General features: G+C 43.1%; 1 protein-coding gene across 1 annotated transcript in view; it reads left to right on the plus strand.

Annotated features, from left to right (window-relative positions):
* Positions 1-26537, plus strand: part of STX1B (syntaxin 1B) — a 78285-nt gene that overhangs the window by 42897 nt on the left and 8851 nt on the right. Inside the window, exons 2-5 of the mRNA XM_075830919.1 lie at positions 7855-7929; positions 8359-8458; positions 9216-9290; positions 10202-10275. Coding sequence (XP_075687034.1) covers positions 7855-7929; positions 8359-8458; positions 9216-9290; positions 10202-10275 — 324 coding nt within the window. The remainder of the gene's footprint in view (positions 1-7854; positions 7930-8358; positions 8459-9215; positions 9291-10201; positions 10276-26537) is intronic.

A 26537-nucleotide genomic window follows, 5' to 3' on the forward strand; every position in this document is an offset into this window, starting at 1 on the left:
CATAGTAGGCCGGGCTGTAGTCACGCGGGATGAGACGCCATCATAGCAGGCCGGGCTGTAGTCACGCGGGATGAGACGCCATCATAGTAGGCCGGGCTGTAGTCACACTGGATGAGACGCCATCATAGTAGGCCGGGCTGTAGTCACACTGGATGAGACGCCATCATAGTAGGCCGGGCTGTAGTCACACTGGATGAGACGCCATCATAGGAGGCCGGGCTGTAGTCACGCGGGATGAGACACCATCATAGGAGGCCGGGCTGTAATCACGCGGGATGAGACGCCATCATAGGAGGCCGGGCTGTAGTCACGCGGGATGAGACGCCATCATAGGAGGCCGGGCTGTAGTCACGCGGGATGAGACGCCATCATAGGAGGCCGGGCTGTAGTCACGCGGGATGAGACGCCATCATAGGAGGCCGGGCTGTAGTCACGCGGGATGAGACGCCATCATAGGAGGCCGGGCTGTTCTCAGAAGGGAGAATCGCGTCGCTAGGACTACAGCCGGTAAACTTTTTTCATATTTTCAATTTTCTCTCCGTTTTTGGGGGCTGCAGGTTTATCCGGAAAACGCTACAAATAATTTCTATTCTTTCAGGTTTTTTATTTTGTTGTTTTTTTTAAAATACGAATATTAATTGATTTTGTGATTGGATCTGCGGCATCTGGCACTTTAAGGGTTACGCCTTCTGTCTGTACCTGACCACAGGAGTTATAGGGGGTCACACTGGGAGCCCCACATTCACAGCCTCTCCCCTCCCCCGTCCACCATTTTCCTGACAAGTCTCGTGATTTCTCCTTCAGCAGTTTATGAGGTGAATCTTTCCAGGAAGGAATAATATAAAACACCAGGAACTTTACGAGCGCCGAGCTCTGCACGTCCCACATTACACGAGGACTATAGGAAAATCCTGACATATAGAGAGAGAGAGGGAGGGAGAGAAAGAAAGAAAGAAAGAAAGAGAGAGAGACAGAGAGGAAGAGAGAGAGACAGAGAAGAGAGGAAGAGAAGAGAGAGCAAGAGAAGAGAGAGAAACAGAAGAAAGACGGAGAGAGAGAAACAGAAGAGAGTAGGAGAAGAAAGAGGGAGAGAGAGGAAGAGAAGAGAGAGGAGGAGAAGAGAGAGGAAGAGAAGAAAGAGGGAGAGAAGATAGAAGAACAGAAGAAAGAGGGAGAGAGAGGAAGAGAAGAGAGGGGGACAGAAGAAAGAGGGAGAGAGACAGAGAGGAAGAGAGAGAGACAGAGAAGAGAGAGGAAGAGAGAGAGAGGAACAGAAGAGAGAGGAAGAGAAGAGAGAGGAACAGAAGAGAGAGGAAGAGAAGAGAGAGGAACAGAAGAGAGAGGAAGAGAAGAGAGGAACAGAAGAAAGAGGCAGAGAGAGAGGAAGAGAAGAGAGAGGAACAGAAGAAAGAGGGAGAGAGAGGAAGAGAAGAGAGAGGAAGAGAAGAGAGGAACAGAAGAAAGAGGGAGAGAGAGAAGAGAGAGGAAGCGCGAGGAACAGAAGAAAGAGGGAGAGAAGAGCGAGAGGAACAGAAGAAAGAGCGAGAGAGAGAGAGAGGAACAGAAGAAAGAGGGAGAGAGAGGAAGAGAGGGGAACAGAAGAAAGAGGAAGAGAGAGACAGAGAAGAGAGAGGAAGAGAAGAGTGAGGAAGAGAGAGAGGAACAGAAGAAAGAGGAAGAGAGAGAGGAAGAGAAGAGTGAGGGAGAGAGAGAGGAAGAGAAGAGAGAGAGGAAAAGAAGAGGGAGAGAGAGAGGAAGAGAGAGAAGAAGACAGAGGAACAGAAGAGAGAGAGAGGAAGATAAGAGAGAGAGAGGAACAGAAGAGAGAGAGGAAGAGGGAGGGAGAGAGAGGGAGAGAAAGAGATAGAGGGAGGAAGAGAAGAGAGGAAGAGAAGAGAATAATAGAGAGGGAAGAATATAGAGAGAGGAAGAGAGAGAGAAGAGAGAGGAACAGAAGAGAGAGAGGAAGAGAAGAGAGGGGGACAGAAGAAAGAGGAAGAGACAGAGAGGAAGAGAGAGAGACAGAGAAGAGAGAGAGGAAGAGAAAGAGAGGAACAGAAGAGAGAGGAAGAGAAGAGAGAGGAACAGAAGAGAGAGGAAGAGAAGAGAGAGGAACAGAAGAGAGAGGAACAGAAGAAAGAGGCAGAGAGAGAGGAAGAGAAGAGAGAGGAACAGAAGAAAGAGGGAGAGAGAGGAAGAGAAGAGAGAGGAAGAGAAGAGAGAGGAACAGAAGAAAGAGGGAGAGAGAGAAGAGAGAGGAAGCGCGAGGAACAGAAGAAAGAGGGAGAGAAGAGCGAGAGGAACAGAAGAAAGAGCGAGAGAGAGAGAGAGGAACAGAAGAAAGAGGGAGAGAGAGAGGAAGAGAGGGGAACAGAAGAAAGAGGAAGAGAGAGACAGAGAAGAGAGAGGAAGAGAAGAGTGAGGAAGAGAGAGAGGAACAGAAGAAAGAGGAAGAGAGAGAGGAAGAGAAGAGTGAGGGAGAGAGAGAGGAAGAGAAGAGAGAGAGGAAAAGAAGAGTGAGGGAGAGAGAGAGAGGAAGAGAGAGAAGAAGACAGAGGAACAGAAGAGAGAGAGAGGAAGATAAGAGAGAGAGAAAGAGAGAGGAACAGAAGAGAGAGAGGAAGAGGGAGGGAGAGAGAGGGAGAGAAAGAGATAGAGGGAGGAAGAGAAGAGAGGAAGAGAAGAGAATAATAGAGAGGGAAGAATATAGAGAGAGGAAGAGAGAGGAACAGAAGAGAGAGAGGAAGAGAAGAGAGGGGGACAGAAGAAAGAGGAAGAGAGAGAGAGAGAGACAGAGAGGAAGAGAGAGAGACAGAGAAGAGAGAGAGGAAGAGAAAGAGAGGAACAGAAGAGAGAGGAAGAGAAGAGAGAGGAACAGAAGAGAGAGGAACAGAAGAAAGAGGCAGAGAGAGAGGAAGAGAAGAGAGAGGAACAGAAGAAAGAGGGAGAGAGAGGAAGAGAAGAGAGAGGAAGAGAAGAGAGAGGAACAGAAGAAAGGGAGAGAAGAGAGAGGAAGCGCGAGGAACAGAAGAAAGAGGGAGAGAAGAGAGAGAGGAACAGAAGAAAGAGGGAGAGAGAGAGGAAGAGAGGGGAACAGAAGAAAGAGGGAGAGAGAGGAAGAGAAGAGAGAGGAAGAGAAGAGTGAGGAAGAGAGAGAGGAACAGAAGAAAGAGGGAGAGAGAGAGACAGAGAAGAGAGAGAGGAAGAGAAGAGTATGGGAGAGAGAGAGGAAGAGAAGAGAGAGAGGAAAAGAAGAGTGAGGGAGAGAGAGAGGAAGAGAGAGAAGACAGAGGAACAGAAGAGAGAGAGAGAGGAAGATAAGAGAGAGAGGAACAGAAGAGAGAGAGGAAGAGGGAGGGAGAGAGAGGGAGAGAAAGAGATAGAGGGAGGAAGAGAAGAGAATAATAGAGAGGGAGGAATATAGAGAGAGGAAGAAAAGAGATAGAGAGAGAGGAAGGGAAAGAGAGTGAGAGGAAGAGAAGAGAGTGAGAGGAAGAGAAGAGAGTGAGAGTGAGAGGAAGAGAAGAGAGAGGCATAGAGAGAGAGGAATAGAAGAGTGGAAGAAAGAGAGGAATGAAGGGAGAGAGGGGAAGAGAGAGAGGGAGAGCTAGAGAGAGATGAAGAGAAAGGAAGAGACATAGAAGCAGAAAAATCTCTATATATAGGATGTGTGTTTGAGGGATGTATTCTGTAATTAAAGGGGAAACATGTTTTATAATGAGAAGCTTAGATACAGAAGCTCAGTAGACAGTATCACACATGATAGGATTAGATACATAAGCTCAGTAGACAGTATCACAGATGATAGGATTAGATACATAAGCTCAGTAGACAGTATTACACATGATAGGATTAGATACACAGCTCAGCAGACAGTATCACACATGATAGGATTAGATACAGCAGACAGTATCACACATGATAGGATTAGATACAGCAGACAGTATCACACATGATAGGATTAGATACACAGCTCAGCAGACAGTATCACACATGATAGGATTAGATACATAAGCTCAGTAGACAGTATCACACATGATAGGATTAGATACACAGCTCAGCAGACAGTATCACACATGATAGAATTAGATACATAAGCTCAGTAGACAGTATCACACATGATAGGATTAGATACACAGCTCAGCAGACAGTATCACATATGATAGGATTAGACACACAGCTCAGCAGACAGTATCACACATGATAGGATTAGATACAGAGCTCAGTAGACAGTATCACTCATGATAGGATTAGATACACAGCTCAGCAGACAGTATCACACATGATAGGATTAGATACACAGCTCAGCAGACAGTATCTCACATGATAGGATTAGATACAGAAGCTCAGTAGACAGTATCACACATGATAGGATTAGATACATAAGCTCAGTAGACAGTATCACACATGATAGGATTAGATACATGGCTCAGCAGACAGTATCACACATGATAGGATTAGATACACAGCTCATTAGACAGTATAACACATGACAGGCTTAGATACACAGCTCTGCAGACAGTATCACACATGGTAGGATTAAATACACAGCTCATTAGACAGTATAACACATGACAGGCTTAGATACAGTAGCTCATTAGACAGTATAACACATGACAGGCTTAGATACACAGCTCATTAGGCAGTATAACACATGACAGGCTTAGATACAGTAGCTCATTAGACAGTATAACACATGACAGGCTTAGATACACAGCTCATTAGGCAGTATAACACATGACAGGCTTAGATACAGTAGCTCATTAGACAGTATAACACATGACAGGCTTAGATACACCGGTTCACCCTGTTTTTCACATTTTTGTGCAGTGATGACGTCATCGCTGGCTAGTTATATTAATCTCCGGAGTTTATAGGTTCGGCATCACTTGCGTTTCCAGATAAGAGAGCGGAATGTTCTATAAAGTCCTTATCTGCGGGTGGAGGTGCAGGACGGGGTCTGTGGATGACATTACCCGTGTGACGCCGTGGAAGGGCCGGCGAGGCTTGTTTATCAGCTGGGGAATGGAAATGACTTGAGATGAATGGTGGGCGGGCGGGCGGCCGGGGTTTGGGGCTTCGGGCCTGACTATGACATTTCTCGTGGGATCACGGAGGCGCCGGTGAGTCACATGGTCTGGCGTGAGCGGGGCCATTGATGCTGTGAATGAGTCGGAGTGAGTACGCACGAGAATAATGGCCGCGGCTCCCACCGAGACAGTGAACGTCCCTTTTGTTCCTTCTCCTGCTGCTCGCTCTGATTACAGTCTACACGACCTGACTCACTATAAATGTTGCTCTCAATTCAACATTTTCCGCAGGTTTTCGGTCCCCCCTCCTTCTAGTAATGGGGGTGTGAGGTGTTTTGGGGGTAAGGACTGCCCGGTGTAAATATGAATATGTATCATCGCTTTCTAATCTCACTAATTAAATCCCTCTTTATCTTTCCACCTTCTCGGGGATCGAACTCACAGCTGCTGAATTATTAAAGGGCCCTGTCATTAAAACGGCACATCATTATGTGTGACTCAACCACGAGCTGACCAGCGGCAGTGCGCCCCTTATCTACATCCTGAGCGCTCCCAATAATAATGACCGCACTACAGCTCCCATCATTGTCTATGGTGCAATACTGCACTGCATGCCGGGGTCCCACGGCACCCACCACCCTCCGTCCATCCAATGAAATAAACTATACATACTGACCGCCAGGCCGCCCTCTGCGGTGCCCACTCCTCACCCCGGCCCTGACTGCTTCTGATTTCATATGGAATTATAAAAAAATGGATTTCATGTTCCATCAGACGGCGTATTACAGAATTATTCACTGCGTGGCTTCTAGGGGAGAATATGGCGCAGTTCTGGCGTCTTAGGCCTTGTTCACACAGTGCAGATTTAAGGCAGATTTTAGATGTATTTTTTTAGCCAAAAACAGAAGAAATATATAAAGATTGGCCTTAAAGTGTCTCCCCTGTTCTGGATCCAAAGTATGAAAAATCTGCACAGTGTAAACAAGGCCTTACCGCGGCACAGGGAGTGACTACAGTGACATCTTCAGGCTTTGGGCGGTATTACACTCTTGTGATATTTGAGCATAACTTTACATTTTTGGGATAATTTTGTTGGCGCGCAGGGCCGGCGGCCGGAGACGTAAAGTGAGGTTAGTAATAGGGTAACATTTATCGTTAGTATGACAATGCGTGACGTGAGCCGCCTCAGCCGCCATGTCTCCATCCATTACCGGCCTGTCTCTCCTCTGAAGTCTTGTGTTACACGCTGCCTGGGTGACCTTGTCAGTCTGATTGTGGTGTCTGTGATATATCAGCAGGGTTACTAAATATACCTCCCTGCTCTGACCGCGTTAACCCTTTAAATCCCATGGTCGGTCCTTCGCCCGTTCATCTTTGACCTACGCAGTGATCGACAACCTCTCCCATCCCCCTACATGATAGGGCACAGCGCGGCTGGCATCTCCGCCTCGTCCAGTTTACATTGTACCCATATTTACCCGGTACTTTATGTCGTCCATATTTGTCATTCACGACTGTAGGACAACAGGGTGACAACCAATATGGCCGCCATTACAGCCCCTATAGGGGTTGCACCCAGCTTTCATGGACTCCTGAATGGCAAATCAGTTTGGGGATGCAGCAGTTTATCGGCAGCCATTTTGGTTTGCTGATTGTCACCCAGCTTTCCCAGGATCAGATATAACTAAGGCTACGTTCAGATTTGTGTCTGACAGGAGGAATAGCGCACCAATGTCCATCAATGGGGTCTGTCGGGCGCCGGTAGTATCTGTCATGGCTTCCGTTATAAAATGTACTGTTTATTCATTGTCACAACTGTGATTTATGGCAGACGCTGTGTCCATCTTATGACTTGTAATAGCCCCGGCAGCCATTTTGTGAGCGCATCCTACCAATTAACTGGGAGAACCTGACACCACTGAGACCGGGGGCTCCCCGGGTAATGGCTGATGATAAAATATTGATTACGTAGAAGGCTTTTACCTCAGTCTTCACAAGACAGAAATTACACTGTAAATATTCATGACCAAAATGGCTGACAGAGAAGACAGGGCCTCGAGGTAGGTAATGGGGTTGAGTTGAGCGTAAAATCTCTGCACTTGTGTACACGGCTCGTCTGGGTCTAGAGCGGCCGCGAGTGTTACAATAATCTCATAGGAAGCGAGCGGACGGCGACAAATATCTATAGAGTGAAACCTTCTGCAGGTAAAGAGAGGCGAAAGCCAACCAATCAGATCACAGCTCTCGTTTTATAATCTGCAGTGGAAAAATGAAAGCTGGAGTCTGATTGGTTGCTATGGAAGACAAGGATTTTTTCTCTGAGACTGCATAGAATAATTTTGGAGTGACATTACTAATACTTATCAGTACCGGCGTCACTCTGCAATGGACGCCGTGAAATGGGCTGCCATTAATGTGTGTGCGTGTCCCCTAAATGCTGAAATCCCTCCCGTCCCGTGAAATCCCTCTGATCGCTGTCAGGTGTTGTCATGGAGACGGTGTGTGGATCCAAATCATGATCCGCATCAATATCTACATCCTGCCTGGCTTACGTAGCGGTGTGTGTATATCTGTGGACATTGATGTGGAGGGTGATCTAGGGATTAAAAATGTGTGTCTGTATCTTCTCAAATGGCGCACATGTACGCTTTACATTAAACGCATCGGCATCCAGGTACTGCACTGACGGACTGTCATGAAGCTGAATGCTTGGTGGAAACCATCAGTGTCGGGTCCCTCATCAGACAGGCGTTTCAATATGTGTGACATGTGCAATGCTGTGACCGTGAAGACTCCCTCCTGATTCTCTCTGTCTCCCTCGCAGGCTAAAGATAGCGATGACGATGAGGAGATCGTACACGTGGACCGGGACCACTTTATGGATGAATTCTTCGAGCAGGTGAGGTCGTGTTATTATCCCTAATGGATTGGACGTGACATAACCTAGGTATAGCGATGGCCATCAAACCATAGTTACCTTTTCCCACGGGATACCGTGATGGCGGTTTTTCATAGCGACAGTTCTAGGAACATTTGCCACAACATAATTGTGGGTTTCTCCGGTCGGTAATGGCAGCTACACGTGACCTCCGGCGGTTTCCTCCTAATTGTCTGGTAATCAGTGCGCTGAAGTAATCCGCGTCCACGCTCCGGGTGCTGAGGGAGTCGCTTGTCGCTGCCAGACACATGACAAATGGAAGTAATTACTGTTTAAATGGAGTAAATAAAGAGGTTTCATTCCCTGAACACTTTCCGTTAATATCCGAGTCCGTCAGTCTCCGCGGCCGCTGGTTATACATATACGAAACATTCGTCTTTCTGTCCGCAGGTGGAGGAGATCCGAGGATGCATCGAGAAGCTCTCAGAGGATGTGGAACAAGTGAAGAAACAGCATAGCGCCATCTTGGCGGCACCTAACCCTGATGAGAGTAAGTGTCCGGGATACGGCAGGAAGAGGATTGTCGGAAAAATAGAGGAGACCTTTCCATTAACGACAAGATGACAATGTTCACCAAACAGACATGACTGTGGAGAGTTATCAGTTGTTGGATGTACAGCCCTCTATGTCCCTATGACAAAACTTCCTGTGCTCTGAAACGGTCCGATCTTTTCTTTATTTTCTCTACCTGGGCTATAATGAAAGCTGGATTCCGATAACGAGGCCAAGCATCCCTATGATAACACCGTGTTGCCAGATTACCAGATGACAGGAAGTGTTGTCGTGGGGGCACAGACGAAGAAGCTTTTTTTCCCTGGAGTTCAGCAGCCAATAACGGCTAAAGGAGCTTTAATACAAACCTTTTTTTTGTTGTTGTTGTTTACTCAACAATCGTCTGTGGGCGAAACACAGGAGAAGCACAAATCCCTCTCCTGTCCTGGTTGTTCGTTACATCGTATCAGTGCAGGAAAAATGTATTAGTCTGTAGTCCAGGCTGTTTACCTCACAGAGGATTGGATACAATTGTAACAAACCGTCTGCTGTGAAAAATATAAGGTCTGTATCGGATCTTGACCTCTGGATGGAAATGTTATTTTCATTCACTGTTGGCAAGCAGAGATAGTTACACAAAGTATATTAGAAAGTTGCAGAATGGATGAGGACCCCTGTCCGATACACCGTGGTATTATATCACTGACAGGATACGATGGGATGTCATTTTCCTTCTCTTTGTCTCCTTTCTCCAGAAACCAAGCAAGAACTGGAGGATCTCACAGCCGACATCAAGAAAACGGCCAACAAAGTGCGCTCCAAGTTGAAAGGTCAGTACTCCGCTGCTCTCCTGGATCCTACATTCACGGTGCGGCCACAGCGCACAATACGGTAGATTTTGCCCATCGCAACCAATCATATTCCAGCTCTCAGTTTTCAGAGGACCTTTGGAAAATGAAAGCAGGGATCTGATTGGTTGCTATGGAATACTTAGCCCCAATGTCCTGAAATATGTTGTGTGAAGCGGCAGCGCGAATAAGGTGAACGCTCAGCAAACGCCATAACTGCGGATTTCCATTGATTTCTATGGAGTCCGCTTGTCACGCAGCCGTCACGTAGCAGCGCCAGATGTCATTAGGCCGCAGAAACCGGGGGTAAAAAACGCTATTCGCAAGAATTTGACTGCTGCCTCTCAGACACGATGGACCTGATTTATCAAGACTGTCTAAGAGAAAAACAGCCTTGTTCCTATAGCAACAAATCAGAGCTCGGCTTTTATTTCTTACATTCCTCTGAATAAATGAAAGCAGCACTGTGATTGGTTGCTATAAGCAACAAGGTCGGTTTTAAAAAAGAGCCGCAGTTGGGTCACACACAATGGGGGCAAATATTTTTAAAACTGACACAGAGTTCAACTGGAGTTGAAAATGGCGCAAGCAGGTGTGCCATATTTATAACGTTCCTTTTTTTGCATGTTCTAACAGTTTATGAGTGTGGTTTAATTCCACTTGCGCCAAATCAATCATTGTGTGTACGATTTCTACTCCAAATAAGGAGCGGATTCGCCATTTTCAGTCGGTGGCTCCAATATTTAGAACCGGCAGCTGAATCTTATATATATTTGCACTGATTTTGGCCATTTTTGCAGCAGAAACCGGTAAAAGATGACACATTTTCTGCGCCCGCGTCACATGCCTGAGCCGTTCTCTGTGTCTCACTTTATCTCCCTTGTTCCTTACAGCTATTGAGCAGAGCATCGAGCAGGAGGAGGGACTGAACCGCTCCTCAGCCGATCTACGTATCCGGAAAACACAGGTGTGAGCGGCTCCACGTCGCAGTTTTGGGGATCCGTCTTTTATGTCACACTCACTTTCTGTCCTCTGCTCTGATTGTTTTCACGTCTGGTCTCTCAAAGGTTCTGACCTGATTGGACAGGTCCCCTGATGATCGGACGGCCCCTGAGCCATCCATTAACGTCAAGGGACTAGGCAGAATAATGGCTGATCTTTTCAGCATCTTCCCATTCTGGTCCTAGTCGGATCTATGCGGGACCAGCCTTGCATTGAGTTATTCCCTGTGCGGTACCTTTTCTTGGCGACCCCCGTATGGTGTACAGGAATACAGTGTACAAATAACCGTACCATACAGTGTCTAATTATAAGCAGCATACAGTAAGGTTCCCAAATAACAGTGTCATATGTTGGCCAAATAATACTAACATACAGTAGTTCAAATAACTGCTATACAATCCCGCCACCACCATACATTGCAAAAATAATATACTGTACAGCGCCGCACAATGTAAATACCACCATACACTGCTCACATAATACCCCCATACCGTGCTCTAATAATACCACCATACACTGCTCACATAATACCGCCATACACTGCTCCAATAATACCACCATACACTGCTCATATAATACCACCATACACTGCTCACATAATACCACCATACACTGCTCACATAATACCACCATACACTGCTCCAATAATACCACCATACACTGCTCTAATAATACCACCATACAGTGCTCAAATAATACCACCATACACTGCTCACATAATACCACCATACACTGCTCATATAATACCACCATACACTGCTCACATAATACCACCATACACTGCTCCAATAATACCACCATACACTGCTCCAATAATACCACCATACACTGCTCCAATAATACCACCATACACTGCTCACATAATACCACCATACACTGCTCACATAACACCACCATACACTGCTCTAATAATACCACCATACAGTGCTCACATAATATCACCATACACTGCTCACATAATACCACCATACACTGCTCCCATAATACCACCATACAGTGCTCACATAATACCACCATACACTGCTCACATAATACCACCATACAGTGCTCACATAATACCACCATACACTGCTCTAATAATACCACCATACACTGCTCTAATAATACCACCATACACTGCTCCAATAATACCCCCATACACTGCTCACATAATACCACCATACACTGCTCTAATAATACCACCATACACTGCTCACATAATACCACCATACACTGCTCACATAATACCCCCATACACTGCTCACATAACACCACCATACACTGCTCACATAATACCACCATACACTGCTCACATAATACCACCATACACTGCTCACATAATACCACCATACACTGCTCTAATAATACCACCATACACTGCTCACATAATACCACCATACACTGCTCTAATAATACCACCATACACTGCTCAAATACCACCATACACTGCTCCAATAATACCCCCATACAGTGCTCTAATAATACCACCATACACTGCTCACATAATACCACCATACACTGCTCTAATAATACCACCATACACTGCTCACATAATACCACCATACACTGCTCTAATAATACCGCCATACACTGCTCTAATAATACCCCCATACACTGCTCTAATAATACCACCATACACTGCTCCAATAATACCCCCATACACTGCTCACATAATACCACCATACAGAGCTCATATAATACCACCATACACTGCTCACATAATACCATCATACACTGCTCACATAATACCGCCATACACTGCTCCAATAATACCACCATACACTGCTCATATAATACCACCATACACTGCTCACATAATACCACCATACACTGCTCACATAATACCACCATACACTGCTCCAATAATACCACCATACACTGCTCACATAATACCACCATACACTGCTCCAATAATACCACCATACACTGCTCACATAATACCACCATACACTGCTCTAATAATACCACCATACACTGCTCACATAATACCACCATACACTGCTCACATAATACCACCATACACTGCTCACATAATACCACCATACAGTGCTCACATAATACCACCATACACTGCTCTAATAATACCACCATACACTGCTCTAATAATACCACCATACACTGCTCCAATAATACCCCCATACACTGCTCACATAATACCACCATACACTGCTCTAATAATACCACCATACACTGCTCACATAATACCACCATACACTGCTCACATAATACCCCCATACACTGCTCACATAACACCACCATACACTGCTCACATAATACCACCATACACTGCTCACATAATACCACCATACACTGCTCACATAATACCACCATACACTGCTCTAATAATACCACCATACACTGCTCACATAATACCACCATACACTGCTCTAATAATACCACCATACACTGCTCAAATACCACCATACACTGCTCCAATAATACCCCCATACAGTGCTCTAATAATACCACCATACACTGCTCACATAATACCACCATACACTGCTCTAATAATACCACCATACACTGCTCACATAATACCACCATACACTGCTCTAATAATACCGCCATACACTGCTCTAATAATACCCCCATACACTGCTCTAATAATACCACCATACACTGCTCCAATAATACCCCCATACACTGCTCACATAATACCACCATACAGAGCTCATATAATACCACCATACACTGCTCACATAATACCATCATACACTGCTCACATAATACCACCATACACTGCTCACATAATACCACCATACACTGCTCACATAATACCACCATACACTGCTCATATAATACCACCATACACTGCTCTAATAATACCACCATACACTGCTCTAATAATACCACCATACACTGCTCATATAATACCACCATACACTGCTCATATAATATCACCATACACTGCTCTCATAATACCACCATACACTGCTCATATAATACCACCATACACTGCTCATATAATATCACCATACACTGCTCACATAATACCACCATACACTGCTCACATAATACCCCCATACACTGCTCCAATAATACCACCATACACTGCTCATATAATACCACCATACACTGCTCTAATAATACCACCATACACTGCTCCAATAATACCACCATACACTGCTCACATAATACCACCATACACTGCTCTAATAATACCACCATACACTGCTCTAATAATACCACCATACACTGCTCATATATTACCACCATACACTGCTCTAATAATACCACCATACACTGCTCCAATAATACCACCATACACTGCTCACATAATACCACCATACACTGCTCTAATAATACCACCATACACTGCTCTAATAATACCACCATACACTGCTCATATAATACCACCATACACTGCTCTAATAATACCACCATACACTGCTCACATAATACCACCATACACTGCTCCAATAATACCACCATACACTGCTCACATAATACCACCATACACTGCTCACATAATACCACCATACACTGCTCACATAATACCACCATACACTGCTCACATAATACCACCATACACTGCTCACATAATACCACCATACACTGCTCCAATAATACCCCCATACACTGCTCCAATAATACCCCCATACACTGCTCCAATAATACCCCCATACACTGCTCCAATAATACCACCATACACTGCTCTAATAATACCGCCATACACTGCTCCAATAATACCCCCATACACTGCTCCAATAATACCACCATACACTGCTCACATAATAGCACAATACACTGCTCACATAATACCACCATACACTGCTCACATAATACCACCATACACTGCTCTAATAATACCACCATACACTGCTCTAATAATACCACCATACACTGCTCACATAATACCACCATACACTGCTCATATAATACCACCATACACTGCTCTAATAATACCACCATACACTGCTCACATAATACCACCACACACTGCTCACATAATACCACCATACACTGCTCTAATAATACCACCATACACTGCTCACATAATACCACCATACACTGCTCTAATAATACCGCCATACACTGCTCCAATAATACCACCATACACTGCTCTAATAATACCACCATACACTGCTCTAATAATACCAACATACACTGCTCTAATAATACCACCATACACTGCTCTAATAATACCACCATACACTGCTCACATAATACCACCATACACTGCTCCAATAATACCACCATACAGTGTTTACATAATACCACCATACACTGCTCTAATAATACCACCATACACTGCTCACATAATACCACCACACACTGCTCACATAATACCACCATACACTGCTCTAATAATACCACCATACACTGCTCACATAATACCACCATACACTGCTCCAATAATACCACCATACACTGCTCCAATAATACCACCATACACTGCTCTAATAATACCGCCATACACTGCTCCAATAATACCACCATACACTGCTCTAATAATACCACCATACACTGCTCTAATAATACCAACATACACTGCTCTAATAATACCACCATACACTGCTCTAATAATACCACCATACACTGCTCACATAATACCACCATACACTGCTCTAATAATACCAACATACACTGCTCCAATAATACCACCATACACTGCTCACATAATACCGCCATACACTGCTCCAATAATACCACCATACACTGCTCCAATAATACCAACATACACTGCTCCAATAATACCACCATACACTGCTCTAATAATACCACCATACACTGCTCACATAATACCACCATACACTGCTCACATAATACCACCATACACTGCTCTAATAATACCACCATACACTGCTCACATAATACCACCATACACTGCTCCAATAATACCACCATACACTGCTCACATAATACAACCATACACTGCTCCAATAATACCACCATACACTGCTCTAATAATACCGCCATACACTGCTCCAATAATACCACCATACACTGCTCTAATAATACCACCATACACTGCTCTAATAATACCACCATACACTGCTCTAATAATACCACCATACACTGCTCTAATAATACCAACATACACTGCTCTAATAATACCACCATACACTGCTCACATAATACCACCATACAGTGCTCACATAATACCACCATACACTGCTCACATAATACCACCATACACTGCTCACATAATACCACCATACACTGCTCACATAATACCACCATACACTGCTCCAATAATACCACCATACACTGCTCCAATAATACCACCATACAGTGCTCTAATAATACCACCATACACTGCTCACATAATACCACCATACACTGCTCCAATAATACCACCATACAGTGCTCTAATAATACCACCATACACTGCTCACATAATACCACCATACACTGCTCACATAATACCACCATACAGTGCTCACATAATACCACCATACACTGCTCACATAATACCACCATACACTGCTCTAATAATACCGCCATACACTGCTCACATAATACCACCATACACTGCTCCAATAATACCACCATACACTGCTCCAATAATACCACCATACAGTGCTCTAATAATACCACCATACACTGCTCACATAATACCACCATACACTGCTCCAATAATACCACCATACAGTGCTCTAATAATACCACCATACACTGCTCACATAATACCACCATACACTGCTCCAATAATACCACCATACAGTGTTTACATAATACCACCATACACTGCTCCAATAATACCACCATACACTGCTCTAATAATACCACCATACACTGCTCTAATAATACCAACATACACTGCTCTAATAATAGCACCATACACTGCTCACATAATACCACCATACACTGCTCACATAATACCACCATACACTGCTCCAATAATACCACCATACACTGCTCTAATAATACCAACATACACTGCTCCAATAATACCACCATACACTGCTCACATAATACCACCATACACTGCTCTAATAATACCACCATACACTGCTCACATAATACCACCATACACTGCTCACATAATACCACCATACACTGCTCCAATAATACCACCATACACTGCTCTAATAATACCACCATACACTGCTCACATAATACCACCATACACTGCTCACATAATACCACCATACACTGCTCACATAATACCACCACACACTGCTCATATAAAACCACCATACACTGCTCTAATAATACCACCATACACTGCTCATATAAAACCACCATACACTGCTCTAATAATACCACCATACACTGCTCACATAATACCACCATACACTGCTCACATAATACCACCATACACTGCTCCAATAATACCACCATACACTGCTCTAATAATACCACCATACACTGCTCACATAATACCAACATACACTTCTCTAATAATACCAACATACACTGCTCCAATAATACCACCATACACTGCTCATATAATACCACCATACACTGCTCCAATAATACCACCATACACTGCTCCAATAATACCACCATACACTGCTCATATAATACCACCATACACTGCTCTAATAATACCACCATACACTGCTCTAATAATACCACCATACACTGATCACATAATACCACAATACACTGCTCATATAATACCACCATACACTGCTCACATAATACCACCATACACTGCTCACATAATACCACCATACACTGCTCTAATAATACCACCATACACTGCTCCAATAATACCACCATACACTGCTCATATAATACCACCATACACTGCTCACATAATACCACCATACACTGCTCACATAATACCACCATACACTGCTCCAATAATACCACCATACACTGCTCCAATAATACCACCATACACTGCTCACATAATACCACCATACACTGCTCCAATAATACCACCATACACTGCTCTAATAATACCAACATACACTGCTCCAATAATACCATCACACACTTCTCCAATAATACCACCATACACTGCTCCAATAATACCACCATACACTGCTCCAATAATACCCCCATACACTGCTCCAATAATACCACCATACACTGCTCCAATAATACCACCATACACTGCTCTAATAATACCACCATACACTGCTCTAATAATACCACCATACACTGCTCACATAATACCACCATACACTGCTCACATAATACCAACATACACAGCTCCAATAATACCACCATACACTGCTCCAATAATACCACCATACACTGCTCCAATAATACCACCATACACTGCTCCAATAATACCATCACACACTTCTCCAATAATACCACCATACACTGCTCCAATAATACCACCATACACTGCTCCAATAATACCACCACACACTGCTCTAATAATACCACCATACACTGCTCCAATAATACCACCATACACTGCTCCAATAATACCACCATACACTGCTCCAATAATACCACCATACAGTGCTCCAATAATACCACCATACACTGCTCTAATAATACCACCATACACTGCTCACATAATACCACCATACACTGCTCCAATAATACCACCATACACTGCTCCAATAATACCACCATACACTGCTCACATAACACCACCATACACTGCTCACATAATACCAACATACAGTGCTCCAATAATACCACCATACACTGCTCCAATAATACCACCATACACTGCTCACATAATACCACCATACACTGCTCCAATATTACCCCCATACACTGCTCCAATAATACCACCATACACTGCTCCAATAATACCACCATACACTGCTCACATAATACAACCATACACTGCTCCAATAATACCACCATACACTGCTCCAATAATACCATCACACACTTCTCCAATAATACCACCATACACTGCTCCAATAATACCACCATACACTGCTCCAATAATACCACCACACACTGCTCTAATAATACCACCATACACTGCTCCAATAATACCACCATACACCGCTCACATAATACCACCATACACTGCTCACATAATACCACCATACAGTGCTCCAATAATACCACCATACACTGCTCACATAATACCACCATACACTGCTCACATAATACCACCATACACTGCTCCAATATTACCCCCATACACTGCTCCAATAATACCACCATACACTGCTCCAATAATACCACCATACACTGCTCACATAATACAACCATACACCGCTCACATAATACCACCATACACTGCTCCAATAATACCACCATACACTGCTCTAATAATACCACCATACACTGCTCCAATAATACCACCATACACTGCTCCAATAATACCACCATACACTGCTCACATAATACCACTATACACTGCTCTAATAATACCACCATACACTGCTCCAATAATACCACTATACACAGCTCACATAATACCACCATACACTGCTCCAATAATACCACCGTACACTGCTCACATAATACCACCATACATTGCTCTAATAATACCACCATACACTGCTCCAATAATACCACCATACACTGCTCACATAATACCACCATACACTGCTCCAATAATACCACCATACACTGCTCTAATAATACCACCATACACTGCTCACATAATACCACCATACACTGCTCCAATAATACCACCATACACTGCTCACATAATACCACCATACACTGCTCATATAATACCACCATACACTGCTCCAATAATACCACCATACACTGCTCACATAATACCACCATACACTGCTCCAATAATACCACCATACACTGCTCCAATAATACCACCATACACTGCTCCAATAATACCACCATACACTGCTCCAATAATACCCCCATACAGTGCTCTAATAATACCACCATACACTGCTCACATAATACCACCATACACTGCTCCAATAATACCACCATACACTGCTCACATAATACCACCATACACTGCTCATATAATACCACCATACACTGCTCCAATAATACCACCATACACTGCTCACATAATACCACCATACACTGCTCCAATAATACCAACATACACTGCTCCAATAATACCACCATACACTGCTCTAATAATACCACCATACACTGCTCACATAATACCACCATACACTGCTCCAATAATACCACCATACACTGCTCCAATAATACCACCATACACTGCTCCAATAATACCACCATACACTGCTCCAATAATACCATCACACACTGCTCCAATAATACCACCATACACTGCTCCCATAATACCGCCATACACTGCTCTAATAATACCACCATACACTGCTCCAATAATACCACCATACACTGCTCTAATAATACCACCATACACTGCTCACATAATACCACCATACACTGCTCCAATAATACCACCATACACTGCTCACATAATACCACCATACACTGCTCATATAATACCACCATACACTGCTCCAATAATACCACCATACACTGCTCACATAATACCACCATACACTGCTCCAATAATACCACCATACACTGCTCCAATAATACCACCATACACTGCTCCAATAATACCACCATACACTGCTCCAATAATACCCCCATACAGTGCTCTAATAATACCACCACACACTGCTCACATAATACCACCATACACTGCTCCAATAATACCACCATACACTGCTCCAATAATACCACCATACACTGCTCCAATAATACCACCATACACTGCTCACATAATACAGCCATACACTGCTCTAATAATACCACCATACACTGCTCACATAATACCACCATACACTGCTCATATAATACCACCGTACACTGCTCATATAATACCACCATACACTGCTCCAATAATACCACCATACACTGCTCCAATAATACCACCATACACTGCTCCAATAATACCACCATACACTGCTCTAATAATACCACCATACACTGCTCCAATAATACCACCATACACTGCTCTAATAATACCGCCATACACTGCTCTAATAATACCAACATACACTGCTCTAATAATACCAACATACACTGCTCCAATAATACCCCCATACACTGCTCCAATAATACCACCATACACTGCTCACATAATACCTCCATACACTGCTCTAATAATACCACCATACACTGCTCACATAATACCCCCATACACTGCCCCAATAATACCACCATACACTGCTCATATAATACCCCCATACACTGCTCTAATAATACCGCCATACACTGCTCCAATAATACCACCATACACTGCTCCAATAATACCCCCATACACTGCTCCAATAATACCGCCATACACTGCTCACATAATACCACCATACACTGCTCATATAATACCACCATACACTGCTCTAATAATACCACCATACACTGCCCCAATAATACCACCATACACTGCTCATATAATACCCCCATACACTGCTCTAATAATACCACAATACACTGCTCTAATAATACCACCATACACTGCTCTAATAATACCAACATACACTGCTCCAATAATACCACCATACACTGCTCTAATAATACCACCATACACTGCTCACATAGTACCACCATACACTGCTCTAATAATACCACCATACACTGCTCTAATAATACCACCATACAGAGCTCTAATAATACCACCATACACTGCTCTAATAATACCACCATACACTGCTCTAATAATACCACCATACACTGCTCACATAATACCACCATACAGTGCTCACATAATACCACCATACACTGCTCTAATAATACCACCATACACTGCTCCAATAATACCACCATACACTGCTCCCATAATACCACCATACACTGCTCACATAATACCACCATACACTGCTCTAATAATACCACCATACACTGCTCATATAATACCACCATACACTGCTCATATAATACCACCATACACTGCTCTAATAATACCACCATACACTGCTCTAATAATACCACCATACACTGCTCACATAATACCAACATACACTGCTCACATAATACCACCATACAGTGCTCACATAATACCACCATACACCGCTCACATAATACCACCATACACTGCTCACATAATACCACCATACAGTGCTCCAATAATACCACCATACACTGCTCACATAATACCACCATACACTGCTCACATAATACCGCCATACACTGCTCACATAATATCACCATACACTGCTCACATAATACCACCATACACTGCTCACATAATACCACCATACACTGCTCCAATATTACCCCCATACACTGCTCCAATAATACCACCATACACTGCTCCAATAATACCACCATACACTGCTCACATAATACAACCATACACCGCTCACATAATACCACCATACACTGCTCCAATAATACCACCATACACTGCTCTAATAATACCACCATACACTGCTCCAATAATACCACCATACACTGCTCCAATAATACCACCATACACTGCTCCAATAATACCACCATACACTGCTCCAATAATACCACCATACACTGCTCTAATAATACCCCCATACACTGCTCCAATAATACCAACATACACTGCTCCAATAATACCACCATACAGTGCTCCAATAATACCACCATACACTGCTCCAATAATACCACCATACAGTGCTCAAATAATACCACCATACACTGCTCACATAATACCACTATACACTGCTCTAATAATACCACCATACACTGCTCCAATAATACCACTATACACAGCTCACATAATACCACCATACACTGCTCCAATAATACCACCATACATTGCTCTAATAATACCACCATACACTGCTCCAATAATACCACCATACACTGCTCACATAATACCACCATACACTGCTCCAATAATACCACCATACACTGCTCTAATAATACCACCATACACTGCTCACATAATACCGCCATACACTGCTCCAATAATACCACCATACACTGCTCACATAATACCACCATACACTGCTCATATAATACCACCATACACTGCTCCAATAATACCACCATACACTGCTCACATAATACCACCATACACTGCTCCAATAATACCACCATACACTGCTCCAATAATACCACCATACACTGCTCCAATAATACCACCATACACTGCTCCAATAATACCCCCATACAGTGCTCTAATAATACCACCATACACTGCTCACATAATACCACCATACACTGCTCCAATAATACCACCATACACTGCTCCAATAATACCATCACACACTGCTCCAATAATACCACCATACACTGCTCCCATAATACCGCCATACACTGCTCTAATAATACCACCATACACTGCTCCAATAATACCACCATACACTGCTCCAATAATACCACCATACACTGCTCTAATAATACCACCATACACTGCTCACATAATACCACCATACACTGCTCCAATAATACCACCATACACTGCTCACATAATACCACCATACACTGCTCATATAATACCACCATACACTGCTCCAATAATACCACCATACACTGCTCACATAATACCACCATACACTGCTCCAATAATACCAACATACACTGCTCCAATAATACCACCATACACTGCTCTAATAATACCACCATACACTGCTCACATAATACCACCATACACTGCTCCAATAATACCACCATACACTGCTCCAATAATACCACCATACACTGCTCCAATAATACCACCATACACTGCTCACATAATACCACCATACACTGCTCATATAATACCACCGTACACTGCTCATATAATACCACAATACACTGCTCCAATAATACCACCATACACTGCTCCAATAATACCACCATACACTGCTCCAATAATACCACCATACACTGCTCTAATAATACCACCATACACTGCTCCAATAATACCACCATACACTGCTCTAATAATACCACCATACACTGCTCTAATAATACCCCCATACACTGCTCCAATAATACCACCATACACTGCTCTAATAATACCACCATACACTGCTCTAATAATACCACCATACACTGCTCATATAATATCACCATACACTGCTCCAATAATACCACCATACACTGCTCACATAATACCACCATACACTGCTCACATAATACCACCATACAGTGCTCAAATAATACCACCATACACTGTTCACATAATACCACCATACACTGCTCACATAATACCGCCATACACTGCTCACATAATACCACCATACACTGCTCACATAATACCACCATACACTGCTCACATAATACCACCATACACTGCTCTAATAATACCACCATACACTGCTCACATAATACCACCATACACTGCTCCAATAATACCATCATACACTGCTCACATAATACCACCATACACTGCTCTAATAATACCACCATACACTGCTCTAATAATACCACCATACACTGCTCTAATAATACCACCATACACTGCTCCAATAATACCACCATACACTGCTCCAATAATACCCCCATACACTGCTCACATAATACCACCATACACTGCTCACATAATACCACCATACACTGCTCTAATAATACCACCATACACTGCTCCAATAATACCGCCATACACTGCTCATATAATACCACCATACACTGCTCCAATAATACCACCATACACTGCTCCAATAATACCACCATACACTGCTCACATAATACCCCCATACACTGCCCCAATAATACCACCATACACTGCTCCAATAATACCACCATACACTGCTCTAATAATACCACCATACACTGCTCTAATAATACCAACATACACTGCTCTAATAATACCACCATACACTGCTCACATAATACCACCATACACTGCTCCAATAATACCACCATACACTGCTCACATAATACCACCATACACTGCTCTAATAGTACCACCATACACTGCTCTAATAATACCACCATACACTGCTCTAATAATACCACCATACACTGCTCCAATAATACCACCATACACTGCTCACATAATACCCCCATACAGTGCTCTAATAATACCACCATACACTGCTCATATAATACCCCCATACACTGCCCCAATAATACCACCATACACTGCTCCAATAATACCACCATACACTGCTCTAATAATACCACCATACACTGCTCCAATAATACCACCATACACTGCTCACATAATACAGCCATACACTGCTCACATAATACCACCATACACTGCTCTAATAATACCAACATACACTGCTCTAATAATACCACCATACACTGCTCATATAATACCACCATACACTGCTCTAATAATACCACCATACACTGCTCATATAATACCACCATACACTGCTCCAATAATACCACCATACACTGCTCCAATAATACCACCATACACTGCTCACATAATACCACCATACACTGCTCTTATAATACCACCATACACTGCTCTAATAATACCACCATACACTGCTCTAATAATACCAACATACACTGCTCTAATAATACCACCATACACTGCTCACATAATACCACCATACACTGCTCCAATAATACCACCATACACTGCTCTAATAATACCAACATACACTGCTCTAATAATACCACCATGCACTGCTCACATAATACCACCATACACTGCTCCAATAATACCACCATACACTGCTCACATAATACCACCATACACTGCTCTAATAATACCACCATACACTGCTCTAATAATACCACCATACACTGTTCACATAATACCACCATACACTGCTCCAATAATACCAACATACAGTGCTCCAATAATACCAACATACACTGCTCTAATAATACCACCATACACTGCTCCAATAATACCACCATACACTGCTCACATAATACCCCCATACACTGCCCCAATAATACCACCATACACTGCTCCAATAATACCACCATACACTGCTCATATAATACCCCCATACACTGCCCCAATAATACCACCATACACTGCTCCAATAATACCACCATACACTGCTCACATAATACAGCCATACACTGCTCTAATAATACCACCATACACTGCTCCAATAATACCACCATACACTGCTCCAATAATACCACCATACACTGCTCCAATAATACCACCATACACTGCTCACATAATACCCCCATACACTGCCCCAATAATACCACCATACACTGCTCCAATAATACCACCATACACTGCCCCAATAATACCACCATACACTGCTCCAATAATACCACCATACACTGCCCCAATAATACCACCATACACTGCTCACATAATACCACCATACACTGCTCACATAATACCACCATACACTGCTCTAATAATACCACCATACACTGCTCTAATAATACCAACATACACTGCTCTAATAATACCACCATACACTGCTCACATAATACCACCATACACTGCTCCAATAATACCACCATACACTGCTCTAATAATACCAACATACACTGCTCTAATAATACCACCATGCACTGCTCACATAATACCACCATACACTGCTCCAATAATACCACCATACACTGCTCACATAATACCACCATACACTGCTCTAATAATACCACCATACACTGCTCTAATAATACCACCATACACTGTTCACATAATACCACCATACACTGCTCCAATAATACCAACATACAGTGCTCCAATAATACCAACATACACTGCTCTAATAATACCACCATACACTGCTCCAATAATACCACCATACACTGCTCACATAATACCACCATACACTGCTCACATAATACCACCATACACTGCTCACATAATACCACCATACACTGCCCCAATAATACCAACATACACTGCTCACATAATACCACCATACACTGCCCCAATAATACCACCATACACTGCTCACATAATACCCCCATACACTGCTCACATAATACCACCATACACTGCTCACATAATACCACCATACACTGCTCACATAATACCACCATACACTGCCCCAATAATACCACCATACACTGCTCACATAATACCCCCATACACTGCCCCAATAATACCACCATACACTGCTCCAATAATACCACCATACACTGCTCATATAATACCCCCATACACTGCCCCAATAATACCACCATACACTGCTCCAATAATACCACCATACGCTGCTCACATAATACAGCCATACACTGCTCTAATAATACCAACATACACTGCTCTAATAATACCAACATACAGTGCTCCAATAATACCACCATACACTGCTCTAATAATACCACCATACACTGCTCTAATAATACCGCCATACACTGCTCTAATAATACCACCATGAAGCTCCCTATATAGCGTTATCTAGTTAGAGTTCTATAAAACGTCATGGTGGTCACAAGTGTCAGGCGTCAGGCAGTCTGTGGCGCTCATCTTTAGCAGGACCATCTTATTTGTCCGCACAGATCGCATACCCTGAACCTGTGCTTGTGTGGGACCTCTTTACTATAATGGCCTTATGATATAGTGTATGGAATATTCTGGAAGGTGTGGTTCCCTAGTATAACAACAACTGAACCTTG

This window comes from Rhinoderma darwinii, chromosome 6, assembly GCF_050947455.1.
Source record: "Rhinoderma darwinii isolate aRhiDar2 chromosome 6, aRhiDar2.hap1, whole genome shotgun sequence".
In the NCBI taxonomy this organism is placed as follows: Eukaryota; Metazoa; Chordata; class Amphibia; order Anura; family Rhinodermatidae; genus Rhinoderma; species Rhinoderma darwinii.